Source organism: Mustela lutreola, chromosome 6, assembly GCF_030435805.1.
Source record: "Mustela lutreola isolate mMusLut2 chromosome 6, mMusLut2.pri, whole genome shotgun sequence".
NCBI classification, from domain to species: Eukaryota; Metazoa; Chordata; class Mammalia; order Carnivora; family Mustelidae; genus Mustela; species Mustela lutreola.
In genome coordinates this window covers 137,412,711-137,426,311 of record NC_081295.1, presented here as the reverse complement: position 1 = coordinate 137,426,311, position 13,601 = coordinate 137,412,711, and the positions used below count along the sequence as shown (strand labels likewise).

General features: G+C 39.4%; 1 protein-coding gene across 10 annotated transcripts in view; it reads right to left on the bottom strand.

Annotated features, from left to right (window-relative positions):
- The window catches only part of FARS2 (phenylalanyl-tRNA synthetase 2, mitochondrial), a 531,358-nt gene that overhangs the window by 378,340 nt on the left and 139,417 nt on the right, over positions 1-13,601 (bottom strand). For 6 of the 10 annotated variants that reach the window (XM_059179166.1, XM_059179167.1, XM_059179165.1 and 3 more), the window contains one exon: positions 6,424-7,058. The exons of the other annotated variants lie outside the window; for them this stretch is intronic. In XM_059179166.1, coding sequence (XP_059035149.1) covers positions 6,424-7,035 — 612 coding nt within the window. In that variant the 5' untranslated portion in view covers positions 7,036-7,058. Of the gene's footprint in view, positions 1-6,423; positions 7,059-13,601 lie in introns of those variants that run through there. 10 annotated transcript variants of the gene reach the window in all.

Sequence of the window (13,601 nt, the reverse complement as noted above, 5' to 3'; positions counted from 1 at the left end):
TTTATGCACTGTAATCTTGTATGATTAATATCTTCTGCCTCCTGTTTGTTTGTTTTTTAATCTTAACAGCTGTCTTCCACATGAAACCAGGGAGCATCTCGTGATTGTCTAATACCATCTTACAGACCTGAACCCCAGTGTGTGTTCAACAAATGTTTTTCTGATTGACTGACTAACCCCAGTGTTCTTCGTTCAGTCTTTTTCCTTAATCTTTTATCAGAAAAATTTCAAACACACACGAAAGTAGAAAGGATAGAGATCCCTCCTGTGTCCAGCACCCAGTTTCAGTAACCAACAGTTCATGACCAATCCTCTTCCATTCGTCCCCACATGCCTAGCCCCATATTATTCTGAATTAAACCAGACATCTGATCATTTCACTCACTGGTACTCCAATATGTAAATCTAAAGGAAAATGACTTTCTAAAAATATAATGCCACAAGCATACCTTAAAAAATAAAAAAAGAAGAACGCCTTAAATTCAGATATTCAGTGAGCATTCAAATTCCAATGGCTTCAAATGATTTTTTTCCTTAAAGATGGTTTCTCTTGATAGGATCTAAGCATTGTGATTGCTTGATCTTTCTTTTACTCTACAGGTATATTTCCCTTTTATTTTTCTTGCAGTTCATTTGACGAAACTGAATCATTTATCCTGCAGAGCAGTGCTTCTCAAGCTCTCTATGCGGAAGGGACAGTTGAAGATTTCCAGTCGGTCTCAGACTGAGACAGGGCCCTCGTGTGCATGACCACCACAAAGACCGAGCACATGCAACTAGCCAGGAGTGGGTTAGAACACTGGGACCAGTTTACATGCTACTCCATGAAGGAAGTCCAGTGATGGCGTGCTTAAATATGATGGCTTGAACATTTCTAAACACTGCTGCTTAAACATTTCTAAGGTCTTCCTTTTGATTTTTCTGCTTATTTCATTATGCACATCACATCTTGAGAAGCAATGCTGTCGCATTTCCCACAGGCTGGATTTTGCTTGTTAATTCTCCAAGACAGAGTTTAACATTCTCTGTCCTCTGTACTTCCTATAAATTTGGAGCTGGATCTAGAGATTTGATCAGATTCAGGATCAAGTATTTTGGCCAGATTTTAGAGTTGCCATTGTATTCTTCTATCAGGAGACCTGAAAATCTGGCCCTGGCCCCTCTTTTTGTGATGTTGCTGGTCATTGTCAAAGCCCTGCAAGCAAATTTGTTTGTCCAAAGTTTGTTCCTTGAGAAACTCAGAAGAAGCTCTCCACCCCTCAGCCCTCACTAGTTCCCTCTGTGGCCTCAGTTTCTGACACAATGCAGATCTTCTGGCTGGCAGCTGTGAGTTCCCACCATTTGTGAAGATCCTAGGGTGACCTTGTCACCCACTTGTCTTGGAGATGGGCTTTATTATTCCAGTTGCTGTATCTGTTTTGTAAGAATTGGGACTATTAAAAAATATACAACCCACCTCCCTTCTACTTTTTTTAATAGAATGTTGTTTGCTTTAGCACCTTAAAATGACACTTAATTCATTGATTTTTCAGGGTTTTCAATTTTTCCTAAATATATTTAAACTAAATGTACTACAAGTATGTCTTTATCTACATCCCACACATCTTGCTTTATTAATGTTAACTGTAATCAGACAATTTAAGTGGGGTCTACCAAGTTTCTACAAAACGAAGTGACTATTTTCCTGCATATCTGAGCAGTTTCAAGAGAATATTTTCATTGCTGATTAGTAAGTAATTTGCAATTTACTATATTTCCCTTTATCCCAGGAATCTATAATTATGAGTTTTTAAATATCCAAAGACATTTCTACATAACTACATCCTAGTCAAGCAGAGCTCTACTTATGTTATTGATTCTTTGACATTTGTTTAGACTTTAGCTGTCAACCAGTACACAGACAACTTATTTTAAGTATCCCACGTGACTATGTACCCCCAACTGTGAGTATGGAATTTCTGTGTGGATCTGTATAGTTACAGAATTTTATTTTAGTTTAGTTACAGAACTTTAAAAATAAATATAAGTCAAGCCTATTAATCAAGTTTTTAGGTTGTCTATATCTTTACTCAATTTATTCACTTTGTTTTCTTAAGCCACTGTTTTTTTTTAATTGAAGTCATTTAAAATCTTCTACTATGATTATGAATTTGTCAAATTTAACTTTATTTCTCCAGTTTGGGTTTATGTATTATGGCTATGATGTTGGGCACATTAAAATTCCTGATTCATAAAGCATTGTGATTGATATATTATCCCTCTTTGTTCATATTTATCAATTTTTTGCCACAAATTCTATTTTGTCTAATATTAATAGTGCTGTGCCAGCTTTCTTCTGGTATTTGCTTAACCTATCTTTTTCCTGCCCTTTATTTTCAGCCTCTGGTATGATTCTGTTTAGGACTCTCTCACTGAAAAATGCCCTCTGTGGTCATGTATGTCTATAATTGGTAAGTTTAGCCTATTTAGATTCATGAGTGCTGATACACTTAATCTTTTTATGAAAAACAATATCAATCAAGAGTTAAAATATATATTGTCACAGTTCATGCATTTCTAGTCTTACCCCTGTTTCTTTTGCCCAGACCCCTGTATTTACTTTTCTTCTTGTTGAAATATACCTTATATGGATTGAAACAATACTTATAAAGATTATTTAGTAACAGAAGAACTTTAAAAGATAACAATATAATTTTTTTATATTTTATTTTTTTAAATTTCTTTTCAGGGTACCAAAATTCATTATTTATGTATACCACACCCAGTGTTCCATGCAACATGTGCCCTCAATAATACCCATCACCAGGCTCACCCAACCTCCTACCCCCTGCCCCTTTAAAACCCTTAGATTGTTTTTCAGAGTCCACAGTCTCTCATGGTTCATCTCCCCCTCCAATTTCCCCCAACTCCCTTCTCCTCTCCATCTCCCCATGTCCTCCGTGTTATTTCTTATGCTCCACAAATAAGTGAAACCAAATGATAATTGACTCTCTCTGTTTGACTTATTTCACTCAGCACAATCTCTTCCAGTCCCGTCCATGTTGCTACAAAAGTTGGGTATTCATCCTTTCTGATGGAGGCATAATACTCCGTAGTGTTACAGGACCACATCTTCCTTATCCATTCGTCTATTGAAGGGCATCTTGATTCTTTCCACCATTTGGTGACCTTGGCCATTGCTGCTATGAACATTGGAGTAGAGATGACCCTTCTTTTCACTACATCTGTATCTTTGGGGTAAATACCCAGTAGTGCAACTGCAGGGTCATAGGGAAGCTCTATTTTTAATTTTTTGAGGAACCTCCACACTGTTCTCCAAAATGGCTGTACCAACTTGCATTCCCATCAATAGTGTAAGAGGGTTCCCCTTTCTCCATATCCTCTCCAACACACGTTATTTACTGTCCTGTTAATTTTGGCCATTCTAACTGGTGTAAGGTGGTGTCTCAATGTGGTTTTGATTTGAATCTCCCTAATGGCTAGTGATGATGAACATTTTTTCATGTGTCCGTTAGCCATTTGTATGTCTTCATTGGAGAAGTGCCTATTCATGTCTTCTGCCCATTTTTTGACATGATTATCTGTTTTGTGTGTGTTGAGTTTGAGGGGTTCTTTATAGATCCTGGATATCAGCCCTTTGTCTGTACTATCATTTGTGAATATCTTCTCCCATTCCGTCGGTTGCCTCTTTGTTTTGTTCACTGTTTCCTTTGCTGTGCAGAAGCTTTTGATTTTGATGAAGTCCCAAAAATTCATTTTCGCTTTTGTTTCCTTTACCATTAGAGACATATCTTGAAAGAAGTTGCTGTGGCCGATATCGAAGAGATTACTGCCTATGTTCTCCTCTAGGATTCTGATGGATTCCTGCCTCACGTTGAGGTCTTTTATCTATTTTGAGTTTATCTTTGTGTATGGTACACAATATAATTTTTAAATTACATAGGTAACATGATTAAAATCACTGAAAAATCATGTTCTAGGGAAATAAACTGAAAGGAAAAAAATTTTTTTGATGGTTAAGATTAGGTCAGACTTGGGGCGCCTGGGTGGCTCAGTGGGTTAAAGCCTCTGCCTTCGGCTCAGGTCTTCGGTTCTGGGATCGAGCCCCGCATCGGGCTCTCTGCTCAGCGGGGAGCCTGCTTCCTCCTCTCTCTCTCTACCTGCCTCTTGGCCTACTTGTGATTTCTGTCTGTCAAATAAATAAATAAAATCTTAAAAAAAAAAAAAAAGATTAGGTCAAACTTAATCCCAACACTTTAGTTGAGACCATGCTAAAATGAACAAACAAAAAGCAAAAACAAAATCCTCTCTCTCCCCAACATCATTCTTTTTTTTTTTTTTAAAGATTTTACTTATTTATTTGTCAGAGAGAGAGAAAGAGTGAGCTAGCACACAAAGGGGGAGCAGCAGGCAGAGGGAGAAGCAAACTTCCCACCATGCTGGGAGCCTGTGTGGGACTCGATCCCAGGACCCTGGGATCATTACCTAAGCCAAAGACAGACGCTTAATGACTGAGCCACCCAAGCATCCCAAGCCCCAACACCATTCTTAAAACTAACAAACCATTTGGGTCATAAGCAGGTCCCACTTACAAAACAGTTCCCTAAAAAGCAACAGAAGGCAGCAGAATGGGCAATGAACTGGGTGGGTAACCTTGGACAGCCTTTGGGGACTTCAGATTCCTCATGGTTAAAGTGGAAACAATTGATCTCATGAGGGTTTTATTAAGAGGAACAAATGAGAAACAATGAACATGGAATTCCTCATCAAACTGTATTATTAGTTATATGTGTGTGTGTGTGTGTGTGTGTGTGTTTAATTTTTTTAACGATAAGGCAGAATATACAGTAACATTATCAGTCTAGATTAGCCATGTCCACTAATGACTAAGTTGGACTGGATCCCAAATAAACATGAAACAAGATAAAGCCAGCTTCCTACCCCTCTTCCTATTTTCCACCTTCTAAGGTAGCCTGGATTTTCCCTACATTAAAATGCTAGTGTAAGTGTCAAAGCTCTCACTGCCACTTTTATGGCATTCAGGCTTACAAATCAGTGAGTACTTTCTTTTCTCATTTTTTAATGAGGGAAGCTAGACTGAGCACTGGCCAGCTACCGTGACCCGGACACTGTCTCACTAGCATACATCCCCTCCAGCACATTAATTGTAGGCGACATTCTATCACTTGTTCACATTTCCTAGGCTGCGACCTGACTATCCTTGTTTCTTTTTCATTTCCTAATAAACCCATACCCTGATTAATAGTATTAATCCTAACTTAGAATACAGTCAGCAATTCCAAGTAGTAAGAACGCTTATTTAAGCATCTCTGCAATCCAGCGTGGGTGGCCTTTCCATGTGAAGCTCACCTACTGCTTGGGGTATCACAGACCCACAGGAAAACAGCACATCCTGAGGCAAACAGTTGTCTCATAAAACGTGACTCACTCACTACAACAAAACAATGGTTCCTTCTTAGCCTAGGGATCATATACTGTTCCTTTCCATGTCCCACAACCCATTTAGCATCTGTTCATGGGAGGGAACTGTTCCTCCTGCTTTGATGAATATGTGGGGAAGAAGTGCGGAAAGGGTAAAGTGAAATATTTCCTGGGCCTCCTTTTATTCCATTTGTTTCTTACATAAAAACAGAGATTTAAAAATGTATGAATGAAAGGCAAGTAGTATTGCAGGTTTTTAGGAAACAGACTCAAGCTTTTAGGGATTTTCATAATTTGCCAAAAGAAATTAGGAAATCAGTATATTATGGTATCAGCTAACAAACACGTAAGGTGTTGGGTGCTTTTGAGAATAACCAGAATATCAGATTTCCTGATCAAAAACCTCTAAGCATCCAAACATATATTTCAGCAATAGCAACAACTTAGGCATCTCACAAAGAAAAAAATATAAAACACCTACAAATGTAAAGGAGGGGAGGATAAGTGAAGAGCTTGGGAACAGAACACAGTTTCTAACCCGAGCCAATAAACTGTCAGTCCCCTCTACTGTACAAGAAATTCATTAATGTCTAATAGTATGAATACTTAATTAATTTTTACTGACTAAGAATTGGAGTAACTTGACCATAGGTTTCAGCATTGTATCTTAACCATCCTGGACTGAGGATAAATTTGAGCCACTGACTATTCATTCATATGAAGAAAGCTAGAGAAAGGCAGGTCAGTATTGAAAGACTAAGCTCAGAAGAGGGAAAACCAAAGCCCTCATTCCTATAGGTACTAACACAACAAATTGATCAAAAAATATTGAGGCTTGGCCTGGACAAAGGAAATCATCAAGGATGCATAATTCACAAAGGCAAAATAAGGTCAAGGACAACCTGTTTCACTGAGATAAACTTTAGTGACCTCAACAAGAATGTCCATGCTATCAATGGTAAGAACTGTCTCAAGGCTCACCTCATGCTTAGAGAAGAGTCGGACACCCTCCAGCTGGTGGAACACTGGGTAGTGCTGGGAGTCGATCTGGTCGCGCCGGTAGACATCGCCCACCACCAAGAAGGCATCTAGCCCAGCGTGCAGGAGGTCCCACTGGTGTGCAGATGTGTGTGCTCGCAGCATGTGAGTCCTGTTCAGGTAATAGTTGTCTCCCTTCTTCCTGCTGGGGTGGTCAGCTGGGATGAGCAGGCTGTCAAAGTTCTGCCAGGTGGTGACCACTGGAGAAAGGTCATCATAGACGGAGAACAGCGGAGTCCCGAAGCGGCCCACATACTGCTTGTAGAAGTGCTCCTTCACCCTCTCCTTGATCAGCCAGAGTGGGTGATGCTGCTGGTGGTGCAGATTCCTGCCGACCTTGGAGAGGACCTTCCGGGAGAGGTTGCTATAGTCATCCTGAGGATAAGATTTGCCCAGCAGCTCCACCATGCCACCTGGAGCTCCTCGGGCAGCAGGCTCCGAAGCAGCAGATCTCGAGCCCAAGGCCTGACAATGATGGCCTTTGGAGACACTACTGGACTTCCTCACCAGGTAAGCATGCACCTGGGCAACTCTCCTGAGAGCTGAGCAAACCATTGTAGAAACTTCTTTCACAGATTCTGGAAAGAGCACACACGCAAAGCGCAAGTCAAACTTCACTCTGTAGAAACTAAACTCGTCCTTTGTGTCTCCTACCAACCTCCCATTGTCCTACTGACATCTGCTTCCCCTACTGCCTCCTCCACACAGACAGAAGATCCCATTAAGGAAATCTGCTGACAGAGGCTTAATAGGTACTGCTCTAAACCAAAAGAGCCTTGAACCTCACTTTTAGATCCCTATTCTCTAGCTGTCCTTCCGTGAGTCTGAAGAAAACTTCCTTTATCACGTCATGTCATGTCCTGAATCCCTCAGGTTGAATAAAACTTTAAATGTGATAATTTACTTTTATTTGGACTATATTCTTGAATCAAAAAGTTTAGGAGGATCGTCTAAAGGACAAGGTTTGGTTGGCCCTAGCAATGTCTCATTAGTTAACGGAAGCACATGAGTATATACATTAGAAGAGGGGATATTTGAAACATCCATCCTGCACATTTCTGCCTGCCATCCTCCTTAACTACAAAGTTCTGTTTACCTTTGAGAGACATGACTTCTACATAATTCCACTGTATTAGAGAATGTTCTTACATAATGTTATAAAACTGTTACTACATTTACTTTTTCTGATGTTTCAAATAAAATACACCACTCTAGGTGCTGGTGATTTTTATTTAATATTTATAAAAATAAAAACGAAAAAATAAAAATGAAAAATCCAAGTATCTGGTGGCTCAATAGGTAAAGGGTCTGCCCTCTGCTCAGGTCATGATCCTGGGGTCCTGGGATCGAGTCCTGCACTGGGCTCCCTACTCAGTGAGGAGCTGCTTCTCCCTCACCCTCTGCCCCTCCCGTAATTATGCTCACTCACTCTAATAAATAAAAATCTTAAAATAAAAAAATTAAAAATAAATAAATTTCAAAAATGAACAAAGTGATAGACTATACCAATGGACAGTTGAAGTTATTTTTATAAAATACAAATCTTTTTTATCCTCACATCTGGTTGTGTCATTCCAACTAAATGTCAATGCAACATCCCACCATTCTATTTTTGCTTTATAAAAGAACAAGTTTCTACTATGCACGCATAGTAAACCAGGAACAGGGCTACACTTACTTGGGAAGGGATACAGAGCAGCCAGAAGACAGAGCATAGACCAGATCCTTTTTATAGACCTGCCAAGAATTTGGGGTACATGGGTGGCTCAGTCAGTTAAGCGTCTGCCTTTGGCTCAGGTCATAAATCTGGCACCCCAAGAGCTGGGGATCAGCCCAACATAGGGCTCCCTGCTTAGCAGGGGGTCTGCTTCTCCCTCTCCCTCTGTGCACGCCCCCTCATCACTTGTGCTCTCTCTCAAATAAATAAAATCTTTTAAAAATTATGTCTACAATTTAATATAAGAAGAACACCACATTAATTAATTAAAGAAGAGCATCAGTGTCACAGTGGAAAGTCCCTTCAGCAATCATCTGATACGGGCTGCTCACATCACGGATCAGGTGACAAAGAGCCAGGTGGAGCTGAATGAACTCTAGAATACCGGAAGAGTTAAAACAAAACAACAATGGAAGATTCTGGACCACGAATGTCGTGTTCATTACCCAGGGTCACAGAAGCAAGTTTTAAGCTGACTTGGGGGACTCAGTAGGGAAAATCTTTAGTTGTTTTATCCATATGTTCACAAAAAAAAAAAAAAAAAAAAAAAAAAAAAAATTTACTTTGAACTTAAATCACATAAATCATCTTCAAAATTTTGGATTTTTTTTAATCTATTGGGCTACTTTAAAGCATACAACCATGTGCTTATTTTACTTCGAGGGCCCTATAATCATACTAAGAAACCACCTATTTTTGTGATAGTAAGCTGCATTAGGAGGGAATCCCATTGTTCCGAGTGACATCAAAAGCATACTGAGTATGTACCAAAGCAGCACAGTGCCCCCATTCCAAAGTGTAACTGAAAATATTTAGCTACAAGTTAACATTATCGTGCATGTATGTGACTGCTTATTAGAAGCTTCAGCATAGCACCTTTGCAGGAGACTGCCTTCATGAGAGAAGATACCCAGGAACTCCCTGGATTTATTCATTTATGGCACTATTTTGTCAGTTGTTTCAAAAAGTTTTTGGTTGAACTTCAATGAAAATCTGTCTTCCCATCTACAGCGTTCAGTGGCTTGTCAATGCAATAGACACGAATTTTAAATATGCTCGTGCCACCTTCCACATCTTCACACGAAGTCACACTATGAGGTTTTTAGTTACCCAGCCCAGCACCCTTGGCAAGACACAAGAAAGCATCTCTTCCTCCAAAGGCATATGCTATATGCAAAGTCCAGAATTCTGGGGACGGTGCCATTGGTGTAGTTGCTCATGGGTTGCTGACTACCTTTTCCTTCTCAGTTCCCAGCCCTTCACACTTCCAAACCCACTTCTAGGTCCTGTTCCCACATATATGGCCCATCCTCGTGCCCGTGCTTTGTTCTCCTCACCCCACCCTCAGCTTACTGAGCAAAGTTTAATTTTCTTGTCTTCCTTTACAGACTTTTTAGCTGCTCAGCCCGGCATATATTCCCCACCATGACTTCTCCCCACCCAAAACAATTATTTGGAATTCTTTTTTCTATTGTCATTTATAACAAAGCAAGAATAAGATTATGATAGCTTTCCCACTTCCATCTGAAAAGGACATTCCATTCTTACTGTCTCTTAAATTTCTCTATAAGAAACCGTTTCGGGCACCTGGGTGGCTCAGTTGGTCAAGTGTCTGCCTTCAGCTCAGATCTTGATCCTGGGGTCCTGGGATTGAGGTCTGCTCAGCAGGGAGCCTGCATCTCCCTCTACCTCCCTGCCCCCCACCCAAGCTCTCTCTCTCTCTCTCTCAAATAAATAAACAAAATATTTACTTAAAAAAAAAAGAAAAAGAAACAAACAGTTCATATGGAAAACACAAGAGACCAGGGACAGTGACACGACCGACGGCAGCTATCCCTCTATACGGTGGGCTTCCATCTCACACTTTCAACAACAACGTTGTGAGGTATGCATTATTCCTACACATTACAAAGAAACTAAGACTCAAAGAGATCATGCAACTCGCACACACTCTTACACCTCCCCATGAACAAAGTTCACAACTCTGACCAACTCAAGTACTTCTCAATCAATAGTTCTCAACTGTTCAATTCAAATTGCACCTCTTTAATTACCTCTCTTCTCTCTTACCTAAGCAATTTAGATTATACATAAATGCATTTTAAATGCACAAATGAATACATGAATGAATAAATTAATAAATAAAACCCATTAGTTTGGATGGTGGAAATGAAATACTTTGTAACCAAGAACGGTAAGCCAAACTTGCCCATGACCTGATTTTGTATATAAAGTTTTGTTGAAAGGCAGCAATGCCTATTCATTTAAATATTGTCTGTGGTAGTTTCTCTACCATGAAGGCAGAGCTAAACAGTTGCCACAGAGACTGGATAGCTCACAGAGACTGGATAGCTCACAAAGACCTAAAACACTTACTGTCTTATCGTACAGAACAAGCTTGCTGAGCCCTGCTTTAGCTTAATTCACTGTCTTCACACTACTAAGTACACAGTTCTTCACACTACTAAGAATATCTTCCTAGTTCACAAATACATGCAGATTACAGAGCCACTAAAAGTAACAAAAGTATAAATGTGGATATTAAACATGCTAATATTGTTACAGAAGACTGTGAGACCAGCTGTGAGAGGAGTCAATACAATACCAAGGGCAAAAGATCACACTTAGCAGAGACACCCATGTGGGTGTGACCCTAAGTCAGCCACTCAGGCGTGTATTACTCTTGGACACATGGCTTGCCCTTTCTGACTCCCGAGTTTCTCATGGATAAGGACGTAGAAAACAATATCTCATGGTAAAAGAATTAAACTAGATCCTGTTCATAATATACTTAACTCAATGCCCAATATATAAAAGATGAGTTTAATCAAGAGTTAAAAATGACACAGAGAATTCTAGAGACCAGGTAACAGAGAAAACAGTAAAGTTATTCACTGAGACAGGAAACACAGGATGGATTTTGTTTGTTTGTTCAAATGATTTTCATATGTGTATTTCTGGTTGAAGAGGGAAACAGCTTTGGACAGGTTAAAGTTAAATATGACTGAAGACAGTCATATAATTTCTAGGAATCGGTCTGAGGTATGGGTTTGAAAATGAAGTGAGAAATTAATGGTAGAAATGTAGACCCTGGGGGCGCCTGGGTGGCTCTGTGGATTAAGCTGCTGCCTTCGGCTCAGGTCATGATCTCAGTGTCCTGGGATCGAGCCCCGCATCGGGCCCTCTGCTCAGCAGGGAGCCTGCTTCCCCCTCTGTCTCTGCCTGCCTCTCTGCCTACTTGTGATCTCTCTGTCAAATAAAATAAATAAAATCTTTAAAAAAAAAAAAAAAAAGAAAGAAAGAAATGTAGACCCTGAAAATTATGTGTATAAAGAGTTAACATTAGGGGTGCCTGGGTGGCTCAGTGGGTTAAGCCTCTGCCTTTGGCTCAGGTCATGATCTCAGAGTCCTGGGATCGAGCCCCGCATCGGGCTCCCTGCTCTGCAGACAGCCTGCTTCCCCTCTCTCCCTCTGCCTGCCTCTCTGCCTACTTGTGATCTCTGTCTGTCAAATATATAAATAAAATATTTTAAAAATAATAATAATAAAGAGTTAACATTATAAAGGTATGTGAAAATCCATGGGCAGGTAAGAGCAAAATTAAAAATGGACAAAAGACCAAAATCTTAGAAGTTATCCCATTTAAGCAAAGGGTATATAAAGAGTAAACCAGAAGAGAACCAAAGAGTACAATATTACAAAGGTAGGGGCACAGAGTTTCTAGATGAAAACCAAGGTATTTTCTGAAACTAAATGCCACTATGTGTGCAAACCTTAGCCTGTTGTATTTTTAATATTTGTCTGCCTTGTTGTTAGACTATGTGGTTCATTTTTTTTTGTAAGATTTTATTTATTTGACAGAGAGAAAGAGAGTCCACAAGGGAGAGCAAGGGAGTACTCTCACAAGGGAGAGCGGCAGAGGGAGAGGAAGAAGCAGGCTCTCCACCAAGCCAGGGGCCTGATGTGGGACTTGATCCCAGGATCCTGGGATCACAACCTGAGCCAAAGGCAGACACTTAATCAAGTGAGCCACCCAAGCGCCCATAGACTATGTGGTTCTTGAAAGTAGAACATACACTCCCTTCTCTCTCTCTCTTATGTTAATCTTCATATACCCAGAGTCTAGCGCTTCATATAATACTGGATAAAAGAGGAGGGAAGAACTGAAAAAGGAAAAACAGGAAAGGATAGGGAAAAAATTGGCTAACAGGATAAAACATAACAAAGAGATTAGGTGGGGGGCAAAGTAAAGAACTATTTGACAAGATGACCATCAACAGAGCAATTTCAATGGATGAGTGAGGACAGAAATCAGATTACAATGGGTTATTAAATGCGTGAAGATGTAAAAAAGAAGGAGGATACCAAAGACAGAATAAACAAAAATATTTAAAAATTCTGAAATTAAAGGAAGCTGAGGGAACTTGTAATAGATGGTCCTGATCTCCCAAGGAAAGCTTTAGATGTAAAAGAAAAATATTGTGTATGATCTCAACATTCACCAAGTAAATGTGATTTTTTTTTCAAAGAGGAATGCTATAGTACAGGATGAAAGTTATGAATATTAGATAGTAGGGTCAGGGGAGGACACTATGCATAAAATCAGAGGAATTCATTTAAGAGTTATTTGTAAAAATAAAAATTCAGAGAATTTTGAGAAATTTGAAAATGTTTCCCTCTCCAACCATAAATACAAATGAGAAATTTGAAAAGGAAACTGATTTGGAGAAAGTGTAAGTTCAGAACGTGTAGGGAAACACTGGAGGAACAAGGAGGAGCATTGACATGGTTACCGGAAAGTCAGGAGTCAGCCAAAAAGAAGTATATTAACTGGTGACCTGTTATCCAGGAACAACCTAATAGCAGAGAGCAGTCACGAGAAGAAATTTCTAGATAGACTCAAAGGTTATCTATTTTAAAAAATAAATAAATAAGTAAAAATTAATATACGTTCTGTATGAATCCAAGAAAGTCACCAACCAAGGGTCTGGTAGAGATAAATATATTGATCTAAATATTACTTAATACCAGAAAATCTATCTCCCTGGCACAGTCAACTTTAACCTACTTCACTCCAATCTCTTGGGCCCCCGGGGCCTTCTTAACTGAATGTAGGCCTATCCTTAGATCAGCCAATCATGTTAAAGTCAGAATCACATATATGAGAAATAGTACAGCTCCTTATCAAGAAATCAATATTAGCTTTTGGAAAAAATACATAACAAGTGCTTTACATTTTATAAAAATAATTTCACATGCATCTTATTACCAATTCCAATAACACTTCCTGGAGTACACACAATTATTAGTCACAATTCACAGAAAAAGAAATACTGGTTTACAAATGACATAACTCAATTCCCCTGGAATTGAGAGGCCTCAAATCCTTGTCTATATCTTTAAA